General features: G+C 41.3%; 1 protein-coding gene across 3 annotated transcripts in view; it reads right to left on the bottom strand.

Annotated features, from left to right (window-relative positions):
• Positions 1–24,423, bottom strand: part of LOC122553906 (rho GTPase-activating protein 42-like) — a 367,560-nt gene that overhangs the window by 109,763 nt on the left and 233,374 nt on the right. For all 3 annotated transcript variants that reach the window (XM_043698407.1, XM_043698408.1, XM_043698409.1), the window contains one exon: positions 2,899–2,970. In XM_043698407.1, coding sequence (XP_043554342.1) covers positions 2,899–2,970 — 72 coding nt within the window. The remainder of the gene's footprint in view (positions 1–2,898; positions 2,971–24,423) is intronic.

Below are 24,423 nucleotides of genomic sequence, written 5' to 3'. Positions count from 1 at the left end.
TGCATACGGAATTGTGAGGGGCAGAAGTGGTTGTGGAAGTGGCCGTGATGGGGGCAGAAGTGACATCATCGATCACCGTGGGGATGGTAGCTGCACCAGCCGCATTGCTAATGGCGTCCGAACAGTTCCAGAGGCGGGGAATCTTCTGGAATGTTTGAGGAGTGCAGGTTATGGAGGTGGGTGTATAAAAGTTTGTTGTACTTACAGTTTTTGATGTTTGAGATGATGTTGAGATACCTAATCATTGATTCCTCACCCATTAATAGCCATGGACCAGAAACATAATTCAGATTGCCATATTGATAACATGACTTCAAAAGCATGTCAGAAGCTATCTCCTGACCTTCCAGCTTGTCCAATATCTACAAAGCGTAAGTATGATGTCTGATTGTATACCGGCCACAAACTTAGTTCAACGAGTTCTGCTCCTACAACATACAGCAAATTCAGCACTATTCAGAAATATGCAGCCATCTTGACTGATACACCAATGACATACTGTGGACGTAATGAGTAATTTCTGTAATATGCACTGCAGCAACATCGCAGCTCCCTTCAATACAATCTTCCAAACTCATATTGTCTACCGGGAAGAGATAGTGGATTGGTGCTCATGTTATAGAGTCATAGAGATGTACAGCACGGAAACAGACCCTTCAGTCCAACTCATCCATGCCGATCAGATATCCTAACCTAATCTAGTGCCATTTGTCAGCCCTTGGCCTATATCCCTCCAAACCCTTCCTATTCATATACCTATCCAGATACCTTTTAAATGCTGTAATTGTACCATCCTCCACTACTTCCTCTGGCAGCTTATTCCATACATGCACCTCCCTCTGTTCCTTTTACGTCTTTCCCATCTCACCCTAAACCTATGCCTTCTAGTTCTGGACTCCCCCACCCCAGGGAAAAGAATTTTCCATGCTCCTCATGATTTTATAAACCCCTGTAAAGGTCACCCCTCAGCCTCCGATGCTCCAGGGAAAACAGCCCCAGCCTGTTCAGCCTCTCCCTATAGCTCAAATCCTGCAACCCTGGCAACATCCTTGTAAATCTTCTCTGAACCTTTTCAAGTTTCACAGCAACCTTCTGATAGGAAGGAGACCAGAATTGCACACAATATTCCAAAAGTGACCTAACCAATGTCCTGTACAGCCGCAACATGACCTCCCAACTCCTATACTCAATGCTTTGACCAATATAGGAAAACATACCAATGCCTATCCTATCTACCTGCGACTCTACTTTCAAGGAACTATGAATCTGCACTCCAAGTTCTCTTTGTTCAGGGCTAATGCTCCAAGGACTTAAGTTCAAATTCTACCGTGACAGTAGAGTAAACTTAAATTCAATCAATATATTTGAAAAAATGTGGAATTAGAAGATAGTATCAGGGTATGACGATCGTGAAACTATTTATTGTCATATTGTACATTAATATCCTTTTGGGGAGGAAATCAGCTACCTTACCTGGATTGGCCTATGGCGACTCTGATCCACAATAATGTGGGGTCTAGATTAGTGTGGTGCTGGAAAAGCACAGTAGGTCAGGCAGCATCCGAGGAACAGGATAATCGATGTTTCGGGCAAAAGCCCTTCATCAGGATTACAGGCAGTGTGCCTGCAGATTGGAGAGATAAATGAGAGGGGGATGGGCACTCTGCAGGCAGGCTGCCTCTAATCCTGATGAAGGGCTTTTGCCTGAAACATCGATTTTCCTGCTCCTCGGATGCTGCCTGACCTGCTGTGCTTTTCCAGCACCACTCTAATCTAGACTCTGGTTTTCAGCATCTGCAGCCCTTGTTTTTACCTCCACAATAATGTGGCTGAAAAACAACTGCCCCGTGAAAATGATGTAGAAAATCTAGGGAAAGCAATGATATTAACATGTTAATCCAGAGACCCAGGTAATTTACTGGAACTTGGGTTCAAATCATGCCACAGCAAAAGCTGGAATTTGAATTCAATAAAAATCTGGAAATAAGTGTTTAATGATGACCTTAAATTCATTGTTGGGTAAACCCATCTGGTTTTAGATTACATTACATTAGATTACAGTGTGGAAACAGGCCCTTCGGCCCAACAAGTCCACACCGACCCGCCGAAGCGCAACCCACCCATACCCCTACATTTACCCCTTACCTAACACTACGGGCAATTTAGCATGGCCAATTCACCTGACCTGCACATCTTTGGACTGTGGGAGGCCGGGTCTCTGGCGCTGTGAGGCAGCAGTGCTAACCACTGTGCCACCGTGCCGCCCACTACCTGGGTTGCTGTGAAACTTGAAAGGGTTCAGAGAAGATTTACAAGGATGTTGCCAGGGTTGGAGGATTTGAGCTATAGGAAGAGGTTGGTTTACTGGGAAGGAAACTGCCAAACTTATCTCGTCTGACCTAGATGTGACTCCAGACCCACATCAATGTGGTTGACTCTTAACTACTCTCTGGGTAATTAGAGACGGACAATAAATGATGGCTTAGTCAGTGACACCTTCTTCCCATGAATGAAGAAGAATAAGCTCAGTTAGGGGTGGTGGACAAATGTTCATTCTACCAGCTTTGCCTATTTCCGATGGAAAATTAAACCTGAAGAGCAAGGTCTGCAGGCACATGAGAACAGCACCTATAAGTTACATACCATCGTCACTTTGAATGGTATTGTCTTTTTTGTCAATGGTTAAAACTCTCCCTTACAGTGGTGGTTGCTAAATAGGACTGCAAAAGTTTAGAAGATAACTTATCTTTTCCAGCTCAATTAGGAATGGGCAATAAAGGTCGCCCTATTGTAGATGTCCAAATTTCATGAAAAAGTAAAAATCAGACAATTGAGAAAATATGTTTGCAATATCATGTTTAATAAAATAGATATTAAAAATAAAACTGCATTACTTACCTTTGCTGCTCCGATTTGATCTTTACGAAACTTCTCCAGTGGTGCAATTAAAACATCATTAGCATTCTGAATCTACAACAAAAATGCAAAATATATTATTTTAAATGATGCAACAGCTTATATTAATCTACCGTAATATTTTATACCACAGTTTGTGAGAAGATTTGTAGCTCGGGTGCTCGTTGTTGTGGTTCTGTTCGCTGAGCTGGGAATTTGTGTTGCAGATGTTTCGTCCCCTGTCTAGGTGACATCCTCAGTGCTTGGGAGCCTCCTGTGAACCGCTTTTGTGATATTTCCTCCGGCATTTGTAGTGGTTTGAATCTGCCGCTTCTGGTTGTCAGTTCCAGCTGTCCGATGCAGTGGCCGGTATATTGGGTCCAGGTCGATGTGCTTATTGATTGAATCTGTGGATGAGTGCCATGCCTCTAGGAATTCCCTGGCTGTTCTCTGTTTGGCTTGTCCTATAATAGTAGTGTTGTCCCAGTCAAATTCATGTTGCTTGTCATCTGCGTGTGTGGTTACTAAGGATAGCTGGTCGTGTCGTTTTGTGGCTAGTTGGTGTTCATGGATGCGGGTCATTAGCTGTCTATGTAGTGTACAAAATCCCATGCAAGGACTGCACAAAACACTACATAGGACAAACACGACATGCTATCCTTAGTAGCCACACACGCAGATGGCAAGCAACATGAGTTCGACTGGGACAACATTACTATTATAGGACAAGCCAAACAGAGAACAGCCAGGGAATTCCTAGAGGCATGGCACTCATCCACAGATTCAATCAATAAGCACATCGACCTGGACCCAATATACCGACCACTGCAGCGGACAGCTGGAACTGACAACCGGAAGCGGCAGAGACAAACCACTATAAATGCCGGAGGAAATATCACAGAAGCACTTCACAGGAGACTCCCAAGCACTGAGGATGTCACCTAGACACGGGACGAAACGTCTGCAACACAAATTCCCAGCTCGGCGAACAGAACCATATTTTATATCAGTCTAAAACTGGAATAAGTAGTTTCAATAAAGCATAAAAGCTATAGGAAGTGATTGAGGCCAAAAATTGAATATTTTCAAGAAGAAATTAGTTATAGCTCTTAGGGCGAAAGGGAGCAAAGGATATGGGGAGAAAGCAGATCAAGAGGCTGAGTTAGATAACTAGCCATAATCGCATTGAATGGTGCAGCAGCCTCAAAGGCTGAATGACCTACATCTGCTCCTATTTTCTATGTTTATATGTAACAGTGTTATAAAGATGTTTCATCTAAAATATTAATTTATAATTTATTCGGCTGGGTAAAATAATTCATTCATCTGTACTATCACCAGCTGAACCAATGTGTCTTGCTTTCTTTTTTTAGGCAACACTTTTCAAAGTGGTGTGCACTGGATATAACAACAAAATGGTTGCATTTTTGAAGAACACTAGCTGTTCACACAAATCCCAGATTATGGGGTTAAATAAATTTATTTTGAATAAAGAAAGTAACTGCCCAGGGGTATCAAGCTTTTGCCCTCACTCTTTCTAAAACCCCTGTCATCAGCATTTGAGTATCAAAAACCTACTGGAAGACTTTATTGCTGTGGGTGGAAGGTTTCAAAACAGAAGCCTGAATCTACATCACTGTCTCCAGAAAAAGACATTTCAAACAGCATAATTAATCCAGAAAGAAATTCTAACACTATGAGTTATGTGGAAAGAAACTGAGTGTAGTTTAACATTTACAAAATCTGCGACTCTTTTATCTGATTTTGATTTTTTTAAAACCAATTGGTCTGAATGTCCATCCTTTTAAACGGTGAATGAAACAGATGGTGCTCTTTTCTGTTTTGTGCACATACAAGGGCAGCAAATACATGCAAACACCATTGCCTGCAAGTTCCCCTCTAAGCGGCTCACCAACCTGACTTGGAAATATATTGCTGTTCCTTCAGTATCACTGAGTCAAAATCCTGAAATTCCCTCCCTAAAGGTCAACCTACAGCAAGTCAATTGTAACAGTTCAAGAAGGCAGCTCATCACCACCAAGGGTAACTAGGCACAGGCAATAAACCCTGGCTCAGACATCCCATGAGTGAATTAAAAAAAAAGCACCTACATAGATTTTCAGGGGATTTTCAGGATATTTGCACATCTTAAGCCATTGGTTACTTTTTCATAACTTTGCTTGAGTAAGTCTTTTGCAATAAAACTAAATTTTTATTTGTTAACTTCAGGAACCTGACTGGTTTGTTCTGATTTGGAGCTAAATACAGTCTAATTTGTAATTTAGATGACTGAAAATTGGAAATGTCACCTCCCTCCTAAAGTTAAACTCTGTCGTGGCCAGTAGCGGAATGGGACAAAGAAAGGATTCAGCCTGTCCTTTTTGATTTAGCAGACTGTAATGGGATGCAGAATCTAATTTTTCCAGACAACCAGTCCAGAAAAGTAAACACATTCTCACACAAATGACATTTTTTGTTTGCAATATGAAGACCTTTTAGAAGACTTTTAATACTAAATCCATTAAAAAAAACAGCTACAGAAAAGAAAACAGATTACAATCCAGAAAATATCACAATCCCATTAAATCATCAATAGTAAGACTGAATATTCCCCTGGGTTTGGGAAAACCCAATCTCTTCATTTTTGTCACTCACAAACTGGAGAATCAATCAATGTGTGACTCCACATGCCAGTTGTACTTTTTTAGGCTGAGATTGAATTTGCACGGAAGTTTACAAACCATACTGGAGAGTGCAAGTACTGTGGGCCAGTTAGAAGACCTTAGAAAGTTCTCCCATATGGTATTCCACTCCTCACTAGCCCTTTACATTGATCCATATTGACTCTAATGGCCATACCATCTTTGCACCCCCATGTATACACTATGCCCAGTCAGATAACATCTCACCTCGTTGCACCAAAAGTATCTCCCGTAGCTATTTACTGAATATGTACCATTCTCAGATTACAAATGGAAAATATTTTACATTCCTTAAGAAAAAACCGCTCATCATCTGATAAAAACTTCCACCTTATTCCAGAGAAAATCATGTACTCTGTCCTGTGAAACAGAAACCTTACATCCCTGTTAGTTTGTGACAACAAACCAAAAGCAAAACTGCAAAGGACCAATCCACCACTGCAGGTCCATGAATCTGGCATTCACTCTCAGATGAACTAAATGGCTTCTGTGTTGAAATGCATTAGTATTTGAAACTCAGGTAAGCATTCATAATGGCTATAGCAATCCATACAATAGACTGCTCTCTGGAAAGGTAAGAACTTGTAGGGTCGTCCATGTTAAATAATGCATTTTAGTTTTAATCATATCAAATAATCAAAGCCGATTCATCAGTTAGCCCAAATATATTAAAATAAAACAAAACAAAGAACTGCAGGTGCTTGAAATCTGAAACAAAACAGAAATTGCTGGAGAAACTCAGTAGGTCTGGCAACATCTATGAAGAAAAAGCAGAGATAATGTTTCAGGTCCAGTGACCCTTCTTCTTGTGTTAAAGAAGGGTAACTGGACTCAAAACATTACCTCTGCTTTCTCTCCACAGATGCTGCCACACTTGCTGAGTTTCTCCAGCCATTTCTGTTTTTATAGCCCAAGCACATTATTCTGGCTAAACACATTCAGTGTAGGTCACTAATGTACAATGTGACTGACACAGCTTGGACTTCAAAGACAGACCCTTGTTACACTTATTTTCAGAGAACAAACAGAGAACTTGCAACCTTTCAAGGTTGACTGAGTAAGCTCATCTCATTAAATCCTTATCAAGCACATGGGTTTTTAAAGAAAGTTAAAGGATCCTATTATCTGGAATGGGAAAGGAAAATTAAAAGCTGAGTTCTATTTTGGGGATTAATGTGTAGTATTTTAGAAAGAGAGTAATTATATTTTGCTAAATGCATTCTTTGTATGAGAATTGTTGCTGTAATAATATGAGACTAGTTTTCAGTATAGTCCTTTCTGAATCTTATTGCCCAAAACTATGTATTAAGTGAATGTATAGTTCATTATGTTGTCTTTTTTACATATTTATTGTCATACTTCATTTATATTCTACACATGCTTTAGGTCAGCAACCATCTTTTGTATTAGTTTTATATTGTACATTTTAAAGTAATTTACAATTTACCACTTAAACATTTGTTAAGAAGAGAATTTTTCAAAGCACCAGTCACGAGCAATAATACAGTCCCTAGCATACGGCCACTAAAAACAAACCATCATTGATAAAGCATTTGATTTAATAGGAGCTCTCACCAATTCAATAAATCTTAGCAGATGAACTCTGGGTACCTATAAGTCATCAACAAACCATAATGAACAGAACGATCTCAGGAAAAGGTGGTATCTTATCCAAAAAGAAATCATTCAAGGGATGGTGGAAGTTGATATCAACCAATGATTATCCCATTTAGAACCAGAGATTGACTATGCATCCACTCAATTCAATGCAAAGTTAGCCTCGCCTAGTTTGCATCAATCAGAATGTACTAACGTTATGAATCTGCTTTGGGTTGTGGTTTCGAAAGAGTTAATCAGCACCAGCTTTCATTGACCAAAGTGTACGTCAAGGTTGACGATAAAGATCAGCGCCTGATGCAGCCAAATGCAAAAGACTCCAGAAGTAGAAGTTATGTAGAGGGGAAAGAAATTTACAAACAATGGTGTTCATTTTAATTTCAACTAACTTAAAGGAGTATCTGTTTACATCTTTTAAAATGTCAAAACCTTCGTGAAAATCAGGCAGGACTATTTACATCACAATAGAAAAGACAACAATGCAATACCATAACTGCCCTCAGTGGAAGCAATACGCATTTTGCGCGAGGCATTCCGAAACTGCAAGACACTGAAACTTTCCTCGGGGTTTAAAAAGGCTTCTCCATACTGATTCTGCATTGAATTATTTGAGCAGAATTCAGGTTAAAAAAAAATTGCTGCATGAAGAAAAGTCTCTTTTCTACATCTAATTTTCACCCCATCTTCAAACTCAAAAGGGCATCTCTTATTGCACCAGTGCCAATTTTCATTTACGCCACAAAAAACTTAAGGATTTTAAGTCAGAATGGGCTTAACGTCAAATGTTGTAAGGGAATTTTAGGCATATTTGATGATCGGAGAAAGTGAGGACTGCAGATGCTGGAGATCAGAGTCGAGAGTGTGGTGCTGGAAAAGCACAGTAGTCAGTCAGCATCCAAGGAGCAGTAGATTTGACATTTCGAGCATAAGCCCTTCATCAGGAATATTTAATGATATCCAAATTAATTTCAGGTAATAAACAATAAACAAGAGACAATAGGTGCAGGAGTAGGTCATTTGAGCCTGCACCACCATTCATTATGATCATGGCTGATCATCCACAATCAGTATCCTGTTCCTGCTTTATCCCCATGACCCTTGATTCCACTACATTTAAGAGCTCTATCCATCTCTTTCTTGAAAGTATCTAGAGACTTGGCCTTCACTGACTTCTGGGGCAGAGCATTCCATATATCCACTACTCTCTGGGCGAAGAAGTTTAGAACATAGAACATAGAACAGTACAGCACAGAACAGGCCCTTCAGCCCACGATGTTGTGCCGACCATTGATCCTCATGTAAGGTAAATCTAATGTACGAACCCTCAAATTTCTGTGACAAACAGCTCAAAATTATGACACCTCGTGTGAACAATTTCTGCCTTGGGAAAAAGTCTCTGGCTATCAACTCTATCTATGCCTCTCATTATCTTGTACAACTCAATTAGGTCCCCTCTCTTCCTTCTTTTTTCCAATGAGAAAAGTCCGAACCCAGTCAACCTCTCTTCGTAAGATAAGCCCTCCATTCCAGGCAGCATCCGGGTAAACCGAACTGGACACAGTATTCCAAGTGCAGTCTAACCAAAGTTTTATAGAGCTGCAACAAGATCTCATTGCTCTTAAACTCAATCCTCCTGTTAATGAAAGCCAAAACACCATATGCTTTCTTAACAACTCTGTCCACCTGGGTGGCTATTTTAAGGGATCTATGTACCTGCACACCAAGATCCCTCTGTTCCTCCACACTGCCAAGAATCCTGTCTTTAATCCTGCACTCAACTTTCAAGTTCGACCTTCCAAAATGCATCACTTCACATTTATCCAGGTTGAACTCCATCTGCCACCTCTCAGCCCATCTCTGCATCCTGTCAATGTCACGCTGCAGCCTACAACAGCCCTCTATACTGTGAGCGACACCTCCAACCTTTGTGTCGTCTACAAACTTGCTGAGCCATCCTGCAATCCCCTCATCCAAGTCATTAATAAAAATTACAAACAGTAGAGGCCCAAGAACAGAGCCCTGTGGAACACCACTCACCACAGACTTCCAGGCAGAATATTCTCCTTCCACTACCACTCGCTGTCTTCTGTTGGCCAGCCAATTCTGTATCCAGACAACTAAGTTTCCCTGTATCCTTTTCCTCCTGAACCAGCCTACCTTGGGAGACCTTATCAAATGCCTTGCTGAAGTCCATATACACCATATCCACCGCTCAACCCTCATCCACTTGTCTAGTAACATCCTCAAAGAACTCAATAAAATTTGCGAGGCATGACCTGCCCCTCACAAAGCCATGCTGACTGCATTTAATCAAGCCATGCTCTTCCAGATGGTCATAAATCCTACTCAATAAAATTTGTGAGGCATGACCTGCCCCTCACAAAGCCATGCTGACTACATTTAATGAAGCCATGCTCTTCCAGATGGTCATAAATCCTATCCCTCAGAATCCTTTCTAACACCTTGCAGACGACAGACGTGAGACTGACTGGTCTGTAATTGCCGGGGATTTCCCTATTTCCTTTCTTGAAGAAAGGAATTACATTCACCTCCCTCCAGTCCTCAGGTACGACTCCAGTGGAGAGCGAGGATGTAAAGATCTTTGCAAGCGGCGAAGCAACCACATTTCTCACTTCCCAAAGCAGCCGAGGACAAATCTGGTCTGGCCCTGGTGACTTGTCAATCTTAATGTTAGTCAAAATTTTCAGCACATCAGCTTCCTCAATCTCTATCCATTCCACCATGCTTACCTGCCTGTAATCCTCTAGAGCTGAGCAAGACCCTTGCTTCCTCCACCTTACGTAAACTGCCTTCTTTCTTTTGACGAGAAGCTCCTCCGCTCTCTTCATCCAAGGTTCCTTTACCTTACCACTTCTTGCCTGTCTCAGAGGAACACATTTATGCATCACTCGCAACAACTGTTCCTTAAACCGTCTCCACATGTCTATAGTGCTCTTTCCAAGGAACAATTGCTCCCAGTCCATGGTTCCCAACTCACGTCTGATAGCATCATAGTTTCCTTTTCCCCAATTAAATATCCTCCCATTGTGCAACAGTCTCCACATGTCGATAGTGCCCTTTCCATGGAACAATTGTTCCCAGTCCATGGTTCCCAACTCACGTCTGATAGCATCATAGTTTCCTTTTCCCCAATTAAATATCCTCCCATTGTGCCTGCTTCTCCCCTTCTCCATAGCTACGTAAAATGTGAGGCAGTTGTGGTCACTATCTCCAAAATGCTCTCCCACTACAAGATCTGACACCTGGCCCGGCTCATTGCCAAGCACCAAATCCAAAATGGCCTCTCCCCTTGTCAGCCTGTCAACGTACTGAGTTAGGAAACCCTCCTGAACACACCTTACAAAAACAGCTCCTTCCGAACCACCTGCTCGATATTGGGAAGGTTAAAGCCACCCATTACAACAAACCTACTACATTCACTTTTCCAAAATCTGCTGACCTATGCTTTCTTTCATCTCCCTGCTGCTATTGGGGGCCTGTAGTAAAACCCTAATGAGGTGACTGCTCCCTTACTGTTCCTAATTTCCACCCATACTGACTCAGCAGGCAGACCCTCCTCGACAATGGTAACTTCTGTAGCCGTGATACCCTCTCTGATTAGTAGTGCTACACCCCCTCTTCTTTTCCCCCCTCCCTATTCTTTTTAAATGTTCTAAACCCTGGAACATCCAGCAACCATTCCTGCCCCTGAGAAACCCATGTCTCTGTTATGGCCACAACATCATGGCATCAGATACTGATCCATGCTCTAAGCTCATCACTTTTATTCCTGATACTCCTTGCATTAAAGCAAACACACTTTAACTGATCCCTTGGTTCTTTCCCAGTAAATTCCTTCCCATTGGCTGCGCGCTACCTCTTGCTATTGCCTCATCTCTATCAACTCTCATCTCCGGTATACAGCTCAGGTTCCCACCCCACTGCCATACTAGTTTAAACCCTCCTGAACCACTCGAGCAAACCTTCCACCCAGGACACTGGTCCCCTTCCAGTTCAGATGCAACCCGTCCTTCATGTACAGGTCCCACCTTCCCCAGAAGACATCCCAATTATCTACATATCTGAAGCCCTATCATTGGTGCCAATATGTAACACTATTTCTGGCTGTTCGCCCTCCCCTTTCAGAATCTTATACACCCGATCGGAGACGTCCCGGACCCTGGCACCAGGGAGGCAACATACCTTCTGGGAATCCCAATCTGATGATATCCAAGTTTCTCCTCAATTCTGTTCTTAGTGGCTTACCCCTTATTTTTAAACTGTGTCCTCTGGTTCTGGAGTCACTCATCAGCAGAAAAATGTTTCCTGCCTCCAGAGTGTCCAATCCTTTAATAATCTTATTTGTCTCAATCAGATCCCCTCTCACCATTCTAAACTCAAGTGTATGCAAACCCAGTCGCTCCAATCTTTCAGCGTAAGATAGTCCTGCCATTCCGGGAATTGACCTCGTGAACCTATGCTGCAATCCCTCAATAGCCAGAATGTCCTTCCTCAAATTTGGAGACCAAAACTGCACACAATACTCCAGTTGCAGTTGCATCAGGGCCCTGTACAGCTGCAGAACCTCTTTGCTCCTATACTCAATTCCTCTTGTTATTAAGGCCTGCATGCTATTAGCTTTCTTCACTACCTGCTGTACCTGCATGCTTGCCTTCATTGACTGATGTACAAGAACACCTCAATCTCGTTGTACTTCCCTTTTACCTAACTTGACTCCATTTAGATAGTAACCTGCCTTCTTGTTCTTGCCACTAAAGTCTGATAACCACACATTTATCCACATTAAACTGCATCTGCCATGTATCCATCCACTCACCTAGCCTGTCCAAGTCACCCTGTATTCTCATAACATCATCCTCACATTTCACCCTGCCACCCAGCTTTGTGTCATCAGCAAATTTGCTATCATTACTTTTAATACCTTCATCTACATCATTAATGTATATTGTATTCAGCTGCGGTCCCAGCACCAAACCTTGTGGTACCCCACTGGTCACCGCCTGCCATTCCAAAAGGGGCCCGTTTATCACTACTCTTTGCCTCCTATCAACCAGCCAATTTTCAATCCAAGTCAGTATTTTGCCTCAATACCATTTGCCCTAATTTTGCTAGAGAAAGTGAGGAATGCAGATGCTGGAGATCAGAGCTGAAAATGTGTTGGTGGAAAAGCGCAGCAGGTCAGGCAGCATCCAAGGAGCAGGAGAATCGACGTTACGGGCATGAGCCCTTCTTCAGGAATGTAGAAGGATGAAGAGAGCTTCTTCAAGGAAGGCAACCTTGCAAGAGGATTTGCAGTAGGTTAAAATCTTCGAGGAGAAAGTGAGGACTGTAGATGCTGGAGATCCGAGCTGAAAATGTGTTGTTGGAAAAGCACAGCAGGTCAGGCAGCATCCAAGGAGCAGGGGAATCGACGTTTCGGGCATGAGCCCTTCTTCAGGCCCTCCTGACCTGCTGCGCTTTTCCAGCAATACATTTTCAGCCCTAATTTTGCTCACTAATCTCCTATGTGGGACTTTATCAAAGGCTTTCTGAAAGTCCAGGTACACTACATCCAGTGGCTCTCCCTTGTCCATCTTCATAGTTACATCTCCAAAAGATTAGTCAAACATGACTTCTCCTTCGTAAATCCAAGCTGACTCTGACCTATCCTGTTACTGCTATCCAAATGAGTCGTAATTTCATCTTTTATAATTGGCACCAGCATCTTTGCCATCACTGAGGTCAGACTAACTGGTCTGTAATTCCCTGTTTTCTCTCTCCCTCCTTTCTTGAAAAGTGGGACAACATTAGCCACCCTCCAATCCACAGGAACAAATCCTGAATCTATAGAACATTGGAAAATGATTACCAATGAATTCACAATTTCTTGAGTCACCTCCTTAAGTACCCAGGGATGCAGACCATCAGGCCCCAGGGACTTATCAGCCTTCAGACCTAACAGTCTATCCAACACCATTTCCTGCCTAATATAAATTCCCTGCAGTTCATCCATTACCCTAGGTCCTTCATCTACTATTACATCTGGAAGATTGCTTGTGTCTTCCCCAGTGAAGACAGATCCAAAGTACCGCAACTCTTCTGCCATTTCCTTGTTCCCCATAATAACCCATTTCTGTCTTCAAGGGCCCAATTCTAGTCTTAACCATTTTGGATCCAGGTATTTTATTTTTTATCTTAAACATAACATAATTCGCATTAATTTTTATCTTACAGTGCTACCTTTTTATTATTCTACCTCCATTATTGCTGTTAACATTCGAGAAACCACGAGGTGTCAGGCTGCAGTGCAGCAGCCCATCTCAGGACCATAAGCTCTGAGTTCAAGTCCCACCGCAAGGCTTGATGGCCACAGAAAGTTCCTTTATTACATCGCAAAACTGTGAATCTGTTCAATATACCCGATGTTAGGCGGGAAAAGAGTTCCCTGCTCACCTATACTGTGCAAGGCAATGCCAAACCACTATTATTTTGCCAAGCACGAGCATAAATCAGTTCATGGTCACAAATATACTCTTAAGGCATGGTACCTCAGAAGAGAGAGAGAGAGAGAGAGAGAGAGAGAGAGAGAGATCTCACAGAGCAAGGGAATACAAGTTTCATCCCTGGTTTGTACAAAAGAGGAACCAAAAATGTTACCATTGGTATGGAGGCTTTTGAAGCAGCCCTGTCCTACATCAGAATAAAGTGACCACTGTTCCAGTGAATGTATGTGGATACCAGGTAGGCAAAGGTTCTGACTCAACTTTCACTTATGGTTCAATTATCTATTTCCACAAACTCTCAAGATTCAGATATGAAGAAATGCTATTGAATTTGAAGAGTGCACAGTGTAAAAGCATTCTTATATCTTGTGCAAAATGTGTTGTATTATTGCACAAGTCTCAAAAAAACAGTAATCCTTTAAGACAGTGAAATTACATCATAAGAAGATGCTTTAGTAAATGAGGTCTCCACCTTTCTCTCTGCAACCATACTCTACATTCAGTCAGTCAGCATAAAAGTCAATCTGTTAATTACTATATATTTAATATATAAATAGGAAAGATTTAGAGAGATATGGGCCAAGTGTTAGCAAATGGGGCTAAATTAATTTAGAATATCTGATCAGCATGCATGAGTTGGACTGAAGGATCTGTTTCTGTGCTGTGCATCTCTATGACTCTATGAGTCTAAGTGAACATAATTCCCAGACTCTATATCCAAGAATGATTAAGTTAAGTGTAACACAGTTGTTAATAAACTTCCTGATTTCTGTCTCAAGAACAACCTGACTCTCTATGGTGTATGTTTTGTGAGCTAACACAGAAAAAAAACACATCACATCATGGTGACAGCAAGTTGGCACTAGGAGCTAATTATAGCAAGGCTACAAGAAGATAGTAGCAGTGGCAGTTGTGAAATGTTATTTTCCTAACTATCACCATATGTCTGAGTTCAGATCTAAAGTTCAAACTTAACAACCAAGAAAGAAGACTACAATTGTACCGAAGCACAGCAACCACAACTGCGGTACAGTTATGAGTATTCTCTCCCTCTCTTAATTGAAGGGAGTTAACAATATATCTGAGTTCTTAAAATACAGTTTGCAGAGACTCCAGACAGCTGCAATTCAGAAAAGCTATTTTTGAATAAAATACAGATTAAAATGTTCAGCGATTCTTCATATATTAAAGCTTACATATTCACAGTTATCATTAAACTTTGCTATTTTGTTTTCTTCAGAAACAGTACAAAAGCAGAAAGAAAAGACGAGTGACATTGCTCCAATACTTATTTGGCACTAGCATCACAGATGCATTGCTCAGCTATTTATTCTGAAATAAAACATGTTATAAAAACAAAACAAAGCCAGCATAATAAGAACAGGAAACAAATATTTGAGCAAAGACTGGTGCTTGTAAATACCATTTTTATTCTTTTTGGAATGTGGACTGAAAATGGAAAAAGGCATTACTTTGAAACAAGGAAACTGGATATGAAGATACGCAAAATTGTAAAAACAAGTTATTGAAGTACATTATATAAGTAATGTTGCCTTGATGGAAAAGTAAGGGGGAGATCCATACAGTCAACACTGTGTACGTGTGTGCATTTCTCTGTGTGTATTCAGAAAATTTCTGTCACAGACAGTCATTTGATTGGCTTTTCAATTGCCAGTAGTTGTTGTGGATTCAGGAATGACCATTATAGTGACAACCATTTCACTTGGCATGAGCAATAGAGCGAAATATCCAATCTGCAAAGAGAAAGCATTATCTCTCGTGTTCTCCCCGAACCAGTAAGAGAAAATCCCCAGTAGTGAGCTACTTTCCCCTCACTTTTTCCTCCATTCCTCTTTCAGCAGATCCCATGGAAAAAGGAAAAGGGAAAACTACCTTCAGAGACAGTGAAAGGGTGATTTCTCAAACAGCAAATGAAAGATTGAGATAAAACCAAGAACTGCAAATGCTGGAAATCTGAAACAGAAACAGAAATTGATAGAGAAACCCAGCAGGTCTCACAGCATATGCGGAGAGAATGCAGAAGATATCATTTCAGGTCCATTGACCCTTTGTCACAACAGTCTAGCTAAAACTGGAAACAGATGTACTCATGAATTTTGCTAATGATACAAAGTTAACAGGAATTGAAGGGAACTGGAAGAAAATAACTTATTGACATGTTCTCCGAGAACTGCTTTTACTGAACTGCATTTCCACGATTTATTTTAACCCTTGAGATAATATTCATAACTTGTCCGTCTGTGTGTGTCCACCTGGATGGTTTTAAAAAAAAGCTTGATCACTATAAATAGTTATTTTCTAACTAATGATAAAAACTATAGTGCAGGTTATTTTAATCTGAACAAATTTTCACATTTCTGATGAGTCTAGGAATAGTGGGGATTGATTTCCGGTGCATTACATCAGTGACAGTGACATTATCAGAATTCCAGTTATTCAAGGAAAGAATATCATCTTCATTTCACAGATCAGCAGAAAGCTGATAAATAAACACCTGCATTAATTCAGGATACACAGACACCTGCCTACAGAATGCTGAAAATACTAACCAACTTGTAGGCAGATTATAATGCAAAATATAGAAGACGATTTTACCAAAGTTAGCTGAAAATCTCATGGAGTTAGTCATTGCCTCTACACCCACCATATCTTTCTGAAAAACACTCCTGGATAAACCGAAAGAGTACATCATTGACACACCACCGGAAGAAGGATACAAGTTTGAAGCGCTATAATAGGACAATAACATTCTCAGGTGCTCAACTCTGAAACAACTATTGCAGCCATCAATATGGTGAGTAAAATATCTGAATCTTTGTATGATATGTGGCTTGTCTCATCCATTCTGCATTTATTGACATGTCCAAGTTATTTACTGAAGAGAATTGGGCTAAAATATGCAAGAAGTCCAAGTGCTCACTTTTGACCGGTGCACTTCTGGGCCAAGAGGCCTTTTTACTGTGCTATAGATCTCTGTGACTCCACGATTACATCTTGGTGACTGAGTTCTCCTCCAAATTCCCTTTTGTGCAAAATATCAAAGCTATCATTACTTCAACAGTTGTTGATTTATTAACTGCCATATTCAGTAAGTTTGATATTCCCTAACCAATTGTGTTGAACAGCAGTTCACTCATGTACAATTCCAAGATGCATGAAAGAAGTAAGATATTCAATAGATTGCCTCCTTTTCTCAACCTAGCCATCTTGCAGAACACAATTTCTCCATAGTGAAGTCCATGGTAATTAAATACAAAGCAGTTTCCAAGATTCTGGATGTAAGTTTGCTCACTGAGCTGGAAGGTTCACTTTCATTTAATTTTCCAAGGTTTTCAGATAGCCAAGTTAAACCCACATGCCGCTCCTCAAGTCAATGATTTACCCTTGCTGGACGCTCTCATGTTTGGAAAACAGGTTCACATAGTTCTTCCCTCACATTCATGCCCTTAAACCCATGCACACAATGCATTGCTGGAAAGAATAACACAAGAAGTTCTGGATGTGGGTTTGTTCGCTGAGTTGGAATGTTCACGAGCAAACCTACATCCAGAACCTCAACCTGATCTTTTCAAAACTCGCTAGCACAAGAAGTTGATAATGTGCATGCAGACAGTGATCATAACCAGGATAAAGCATCAGAATCTGAGATCTTCATGTGAACATATCAATTTGTGGAAAGATTCTATGACTTTATGTCCAGTTCAGGTCATATGACATCACGAACAACAGTCTAATCCAAAGGTGAAAGAGACAACACATCAGAGTTGTACAAGACCAACAGTCTGACTTATATCTTGATAAATCTGATACTATAAGTATCACACCAGGAAGCAACCATGTATTTTCAGTTCAATGATAAATGGCAGACCACAGAGTGAAGTTATACTGCCCAATCATGATAATCATCTAAGAACTACATCCAGTCATATTGTACATCTGCCAAAGCATATCTTAATGTATAAAGATAACATACCTATGTGCATCTTTTTGTACATTTAGAAGTTTTTATTAATTCTTCAAATGGTAAATGGGGAAATTTGAATACTTGTCTAGATTTCAGAAAAGTAGCTCTTAGACAGAAAGATGCCATAATGTCATGTACACTTTAGTATAATAGGTGTTCATTTTACTCTCTATAAGAGCATTCTATGAGTCAGCATTCATTCAGTCATCACTAAGTTAGACTGTCAGCCAACCAGTCAACTATGTATAGAACATACTAAGAATACTAAGAATTGTGGGCGGCACGGTGGCACAGTGGTTAGCACTGCTGCCTCGCAGCGCCAGAGACCCGGGTTCAATTCCCGACTCAGGCGACTGACTGTGTGGAGTTTGCACGTTCTCCCCGTGTCTGCGTGGGTTTCCTCCGGGGGCTCCGGTTTCCTCCCACAGTCCAAAGATGTGCAAGTCAGGTGAATTGGCCATGCTAAATTGCCCGTAGTATTAGGTAAAGGGGTAAATGTAGGGGTATGGGTGGGTTACGCTTCGGCGGGTCGGTGTGGACTTGTTGGGCCGAAGGGCCTGTTTCCACACTGTAAGTAATCTAATCTAATCTAAAAGTAATCTAATCTAATCTAATTTGGGTGTACTATCTGGATAAAATGTTAACCTAAGTCTGAAATCCCATTCAGTATAAATAATTAGTTATTAGTAACCTTTCTGATACATGGCCTCAATCAGGACCAGACTGTGTGATATATGTACGTAGACTAACAGAGACAAAACCCCATCACTTTGAAAGGTATATGTACTCCTTGGCTTTTTGCATAGCTTTCAGGGAAGATTGATGTAAATATACAAAAACTGACTTTTTGACCACCTTTCTAGGTATTCCATCATTTATTTTATAGGAGAAGATCAGGTTAACCTTTGCAGATTGTCTTTTAAATTAAATTAAAATAATTTTATTTTAAAAATTGACTTGAGGCAATAATTCCATTTGATTCTCACAGACCAGAAACAATTGAAGGTTTCCTCTAATTCTGTAGATATTTGAGTATTTGTGATGAAGGGCATTTTTTTAAAAAAAAAGTATATCTGATTTTTAATTTTTTTTAAATGATTTTCTCTGCACTAAGGAATTGATAGAGATCCATTACAGAGTGTTACAAGGGGACATAAATTTAAGATGAAGGGTGGAAGGTATAGGGGGGCTGTCAGGGGTAGATTCTTTACCCAGAGAGTGGTGGGGGCATGGAATGCGCTGCCTGTGGGAGTGGCAGAGTCAGCATCATTGGCGACCTTTAAGCGGCAATTGGATAGGTACATGGATAGGTGCTTAAGCTAGGACAAATGTTCGGCACAACATCGTGGGCTGAAGGGCCTGTTCTGTGCTGTATTGTTCTATGTTCTATGTCTATCTATGTTCTACATTATATCACAGCTAAAGAACAGGACAACTTGTCAAAGTGGTAGCAAATACCTCACTGGCTGGAATATTCCTGATTTGAAGATGCCGGTGTTGGACTGGGCTGTACAAAGTTAAAAATCACACAACACCAGGTTATAGTCCAACAGGTTTAATTGGAAGCACTAGCTTTCGGAGCGACGCTCCTTCATCAGGTGGTTATGGAGTACAATTGTCAGGCACAGAATTTATAGCAAAAGTTTACAGTGTGATGTAACTGAAATTATACATTGAAAAGTACCTTGATTGTTTGTTGAGGCTTTCATCAGTTAGAATGACCATGATAGTTTCACTTCTTTCACATGTAAATCACAAAACCTTTTTTTTAAAAAAAGTTGCATTCTCCAGTTAACTGTACCAATGGGTGTTTATTAGACAATATGTTGAAGGTGTTAGCCCCCTGTGTCCTCTGTCTTTGCCATAATGTTTAGACTGATTGTTAACTAAAAAGTGAGATAACAGAGATAACCTCCTCAGGAGACAGACCCTTACTGGAACCGACAAGGTACCCTTCGTTGTTCAGTATTTCCCAGGAGCTGAAAAACTACGCCATGTTCTTCGTGACCTGCAACACATTATCAATGAGAATGAGCACCTCGCCAAGACCTTCCCCACACTTCCACTACTTGCCTTTAAACAACTGCCAAACCTCAAATAGATCATTGTTCGTAGCAAGCTGCCCGGCTTTCAGGACAAAGGCATAAGCCCTTCCTGAGGAACGTCGATTCTCCTGTTCCCTGGATGCTGCCTGACCTGCTGCGCTGTTCCAGCAACACATTTTCAGCTACTTAAGGGAATAAGTCATTCTCCATGTCAGAGTCAGTGTGGACTTTGAATTCCAAATTACGTGACACACCTTTACTATCAGTGGAAAGGGAAAACTTGTTTGCATCATGACTAAAGCTGTGATGGTGTGCATTTTAAATTTAACAACTCAACAGTAATGACTGAACTGGAACTAATTTGTACTCTGTTAGTGTGGTAAGACTCAGCCTTGTTTTCCTAAATTCCAGACTTTATATTAGTTGAGAAATTCAGATTAATAGCAATGATGAATAATCCTTCAATAGTCAAAGGTTGAAGAAATAACGTTTAAGTAGGCATTCTTGCATTGTCTCAAAAGAAGCAGAAAGCACTGGCAAAAAGGCTGACCAAAAACTATTGAGAAATGATATTGATGGTGGAAGGAAAGAATCTCAACAAGGACACAATAATAACAGGAAGCAAAAGATCAGTTTCATTCACGCTGCAGAAGTTTGGAAAATAGCAATATTGTGATTTTAAAATTAAAGCACAAAGGAAGGAAAGGAGAAGACCAAATTACATTACGGTTGAGTCAACTTCAGTGTTTAGAAAATCTTGTAAGATTTTTATTTGCTGTTAAGATATTCAAAGAAGTGGGTTCCAAATTCATTTGCTCAGCAATTTTGAAGATGGTTGTCCAAATCAGCTGATGTGTTCAGACTATAGAAACATATGCAGATGTTAATGAAGTTTTCACAGAATTGATATTAGAAATTTCTTGCAAGCTTCACGGGAGGTCCACTTTAATACAAACAAAATAAAGTGACTCAGTCATTAAAAGACACAAGTATTTAAATGCATTCAGATTCATAAATATTATTGTATGTTGGGCTTTTTCAGGAATTTCTTTCATTTATAATGCACAAAATATGTATGGTTACATGGAAGAAAAATAGAGAATAGATTTTATTGACAATGCAATTGTCGATTCATACAGTTGGTTCCGCTATAGTGCATGTTTCTTCAACGCGAATTGACAACAATTAGATTGAAGAATTTAGACATGCTTATAGAACATGTGCTTTCCTTTCCTCTATTGGCTATAACACATTTCTGATCCCATTGCATTAAATGGTGCTAATATTACAGAATTTTCTTATAACGGGGGATCCCACAGGAATGGAACTATCACGTTATAATAGAAGACTGTACTGAAATATATAGTAATATTTTCAGTCGTACTGTCAGTGCAACGTTAGGTTACAAAATGTATTCTTTCCTGTGCCCAAAAAAAGGTGAATTCAAATCATGTGCAAAACCATAAAAAATAACTGAATTTCAGATGGATAAAGCTTTCCGTATCCTCCTAAAACAGCACTTCCCTATTGCCACCTTCAATCTACGCGTGTGTGTATGTGTCTCTCTCTCTCTCTCTCTGCGTGTGTATCGGGGTGTGCTTGTCTGCATGTGTGCGTCTGCATAATTGTGTATGTGTCTGTGTAGGGTGTGTATGTGTGTCTGTGTGTGTGTACTGTGTGTGTTTATGTCAGTGTGTGTCTGTGTCTGTGTATGTGTGAACATTTGTGTGTGTGTGCGCATGTGTGTTTGTGGATGTGTGTTTGTGGGTGTGTGTCCACGTGTGTGCACACGCACGTGTCACTGTGTGTGTGTGTCTGTGTGTGCCTGAGTAGGGTGTCTGTGTATGTGTGTGGGCACGTGCGTTTGTTGTCTGTGTGTGTGGTGTCTGTGTATATCGGTGTCTGTCTGTCTGCCTTTCTGTCCAAGTGTGCGCGTGTTTGGTGTCTATGTGTGCATCTGTGTATGTGCATATCTATATGCGTTTATCTGTCTACGTGCCTGTGTGTCTGTCTGTGTGTGTGCGTATCTGTGCACATCTGGGTGTGCAAGTGTGTGTGTCTGCGTGTGTGTGTATGGGCGCACCTGCGTTTGTCGTCTGTGTGGATCTGTGTCTGTCTGTCTGTGTTTGTGTGTGTTTGGTGTGTGTGTTTAGTGTGTGCACGTCTGTGTATGTACATGCCTGTGTGTCTGTGCCTGTGTGTGTCTGTCTGCATGCCTGTTGGTCTGTCTGTCTGAGTGTGTGTGTGTGTGTATATCTGTGCGCGTCTGTGTGTGCACGTGTGTGCGTCTGTGTGTGCATGTGTCTGCATGTGCGTGCCTGTGTGAATATAGGTATTTCGCTGTCATACACAAACAGGATTGTATTTCCAATTCTAGTGAACACCCCAACTTCAGGTTGATTTTCAGGTCCACATCTTATTGTGAGAAATTACTGCATGATTTTCAAAGGAATAGCCACTAATGGCCCAAGCTCTATGTCCCTATCTGCCAGTTTTCCTGTCCTCTGAAAAGCCAATGGCACATTGTACAGCAAGTGACTGATTAAAGAGACACGATCCAATGCATGCTGCAAGACACAGGGCGATCTACTGAGTGCAAGGAAATCTAGCCTGGCTTGAATCAGTGGGTGTTCACTTCTTGCTGCTCGAATTGCATGTGAGACAATCTATTTTACTGAATGTACAATTGTCAAGGATGTATTTATGGGATGTTACCATATTGGAACAGTTAATTAGTAGTAATTAATAAATATATTGCTTTGTTAAGCATTTTGATAGAATTTCAATAATGCCAATTTTTTTTCTTGTCTTCTTATTTTGTCTGTATTTTAATTACAGTGTAAAAATAAAATGTGTTTTGTTTCAAGCCTAGTAGTTTGACCAATTGAATCGCAACTAGAATGCAATGCTTTAAGATAAGAAGTTAGGGACTGGAATATCTTCTTAATATATTTTGAGGGGATTTTGTCTGGTCCATAACATTCAGGAGTTGGGGAGGGGTAGGCAGGCCAATGGTGGTCAGGTGAGGACTGGTTAGAGGATAGATAGCTGATCAAGAAAGGAGATTGGGTGTAGTCAATCATCAAGGAGAAGGTTGGGGGAGGAAGTCAGTTGATTGGGGTGTAATTGTGTCAGATTGGGGAATAGTTGGGGGATCCAGGGGAAGTTTGGGAAAGTGGCTGTGCATTTGTGTTAACTTAGGTTTTAACACAACATTTCCTCAGTGACAATGAAGCTAAGTAAGGTCTCTGAGTAGTTCCAAGTCTGAGACACTTGCCAGAGTTCTAAGGAGCCTGGATTTGCTCATTAGAAGTTGAAGCCTCCTGGGCAATTCCAACTTTCATTGTGTCAGAACTCCCACCAGGTTCCGACAAGTATCTTCCATCTGGATCTGGTTTTCGACAAGCTGGAGATCAGAAGAATGTAATTTGTCAAGAGGTGCAAGGGAGGAGTGGATGACTGCTGAGAAGGGGAGTAAAAAACAAAATCTTTTTAACACAGCAGCGAGGAGAGAGGACAAAGAGAAACGAGGGCTGCTGGGAAGTTATTAAGCGGGTGAGATCTCAACCCGAGAACCTACTCTGTAGGGCCTCACTCCCACCCAGGAGAAAGTGAGGTCTGCAGATGCTGGAGATCAAAGTTGAAACTTTATTGCTGGAACAGCACAGCAGGCCAGGCAGCACCCAGGGAACAGGAGATTCGACGTTTCGGGCACAGGCCCTTCTTCAGGAATGAGCAGAGAATGTTCAGCAGGAGAAGATAAAAGGTAGGGAGGAGGGACTTGGAGGAGGGGCGTTGGAAATGTGATAGGTGGAAAGAGGTCAAGGTGAGGGTGATAGGTCGGAGTAGGATGGAGGCGGAGAGGTCCAGCAATAAAGTTTCAACTCACTCCCACCCACCCCATCTAACCTTACGAAGAGTCTGTAAACTCTGTAAGTCTTCAGATTTTCTCATTTTTTTTCTTTTCTTCTCTTCTCTTCCTTTGTTTAGTCCTGTGTGGGCTTTCAGAGTAGCGGGATATGGATGTTAGGGCAGTTACATGTTCCTCCTGCAGAATGTGACAGATGAGAGACACTACACATGTCTCTGCCGACTACATTTGCAGGAAGTGCACCCAACTCAAGCTCCTCAAAAACCAAATTAGGGAACTGGAACTGGAGCTGGATGAACTACGGATCGCCCAGGAGGCTGAGGGAGAAATTGAAAGGATGTACAGGGAGGTCATCACTCCCCAGACACAGGATAAGGACAGCTGGGTTACAGTCAGGGGGAGGAAAGGGAACCAATGATCAGAGCAGGGATCCCCTGGGGCCGTTCCCCTCAGCAATAAGTATACCGTTTTGGATACTGCTGGTGGAGTCAGCCTACCAGGGGAATGCCATAGTTGTCAGGTCTCTGGCACTGAGCCTGGTACTGTGGCTCAGAAGGGAAGGGGGAAAATAGAAAAGCGCTAGTGGTAGGGGACTCAATAATTAGACGGATTGACAGGAGATTTTGTGGTCAGGAACGGGACACCCGGAAGGTATGTTGCCTCCCTGGTGCCAAGGTCCGGGATGTCGCCGATCGGGTTTACAAGATTCTAAAGGGGGAAGGTGAGCAGCCAGAAATCGTGGTACATATTGGCACCAGTGATATAGCCAGGAAAGGGATTGAGGATCTGAAAAGTGACTACAGAG

This window comes from Chiloscyllium plagiosum, chromosome 10 (genome assembly GCF_004010195.1).
Source record: "Chiloscyllium plagiosum isolate BGI_BamShark_2017 chromosome 10, ASM401019v2, whole genome shotgun sequence".
In the NCBI taxonomy this organism is placed as follows: domain Eukaryota; kingdom Metazoa; phylum Chordata; class Chondrichthyes; order Orectolobiformes; family Hemiscylliidae; genus Chiloscyllium; species Chiloscyllium plagiosum.
Note: the sequence above shows the minus strand (reverse complement) of the source record. Positions and strands in the feature narration are given on the sequence as shown.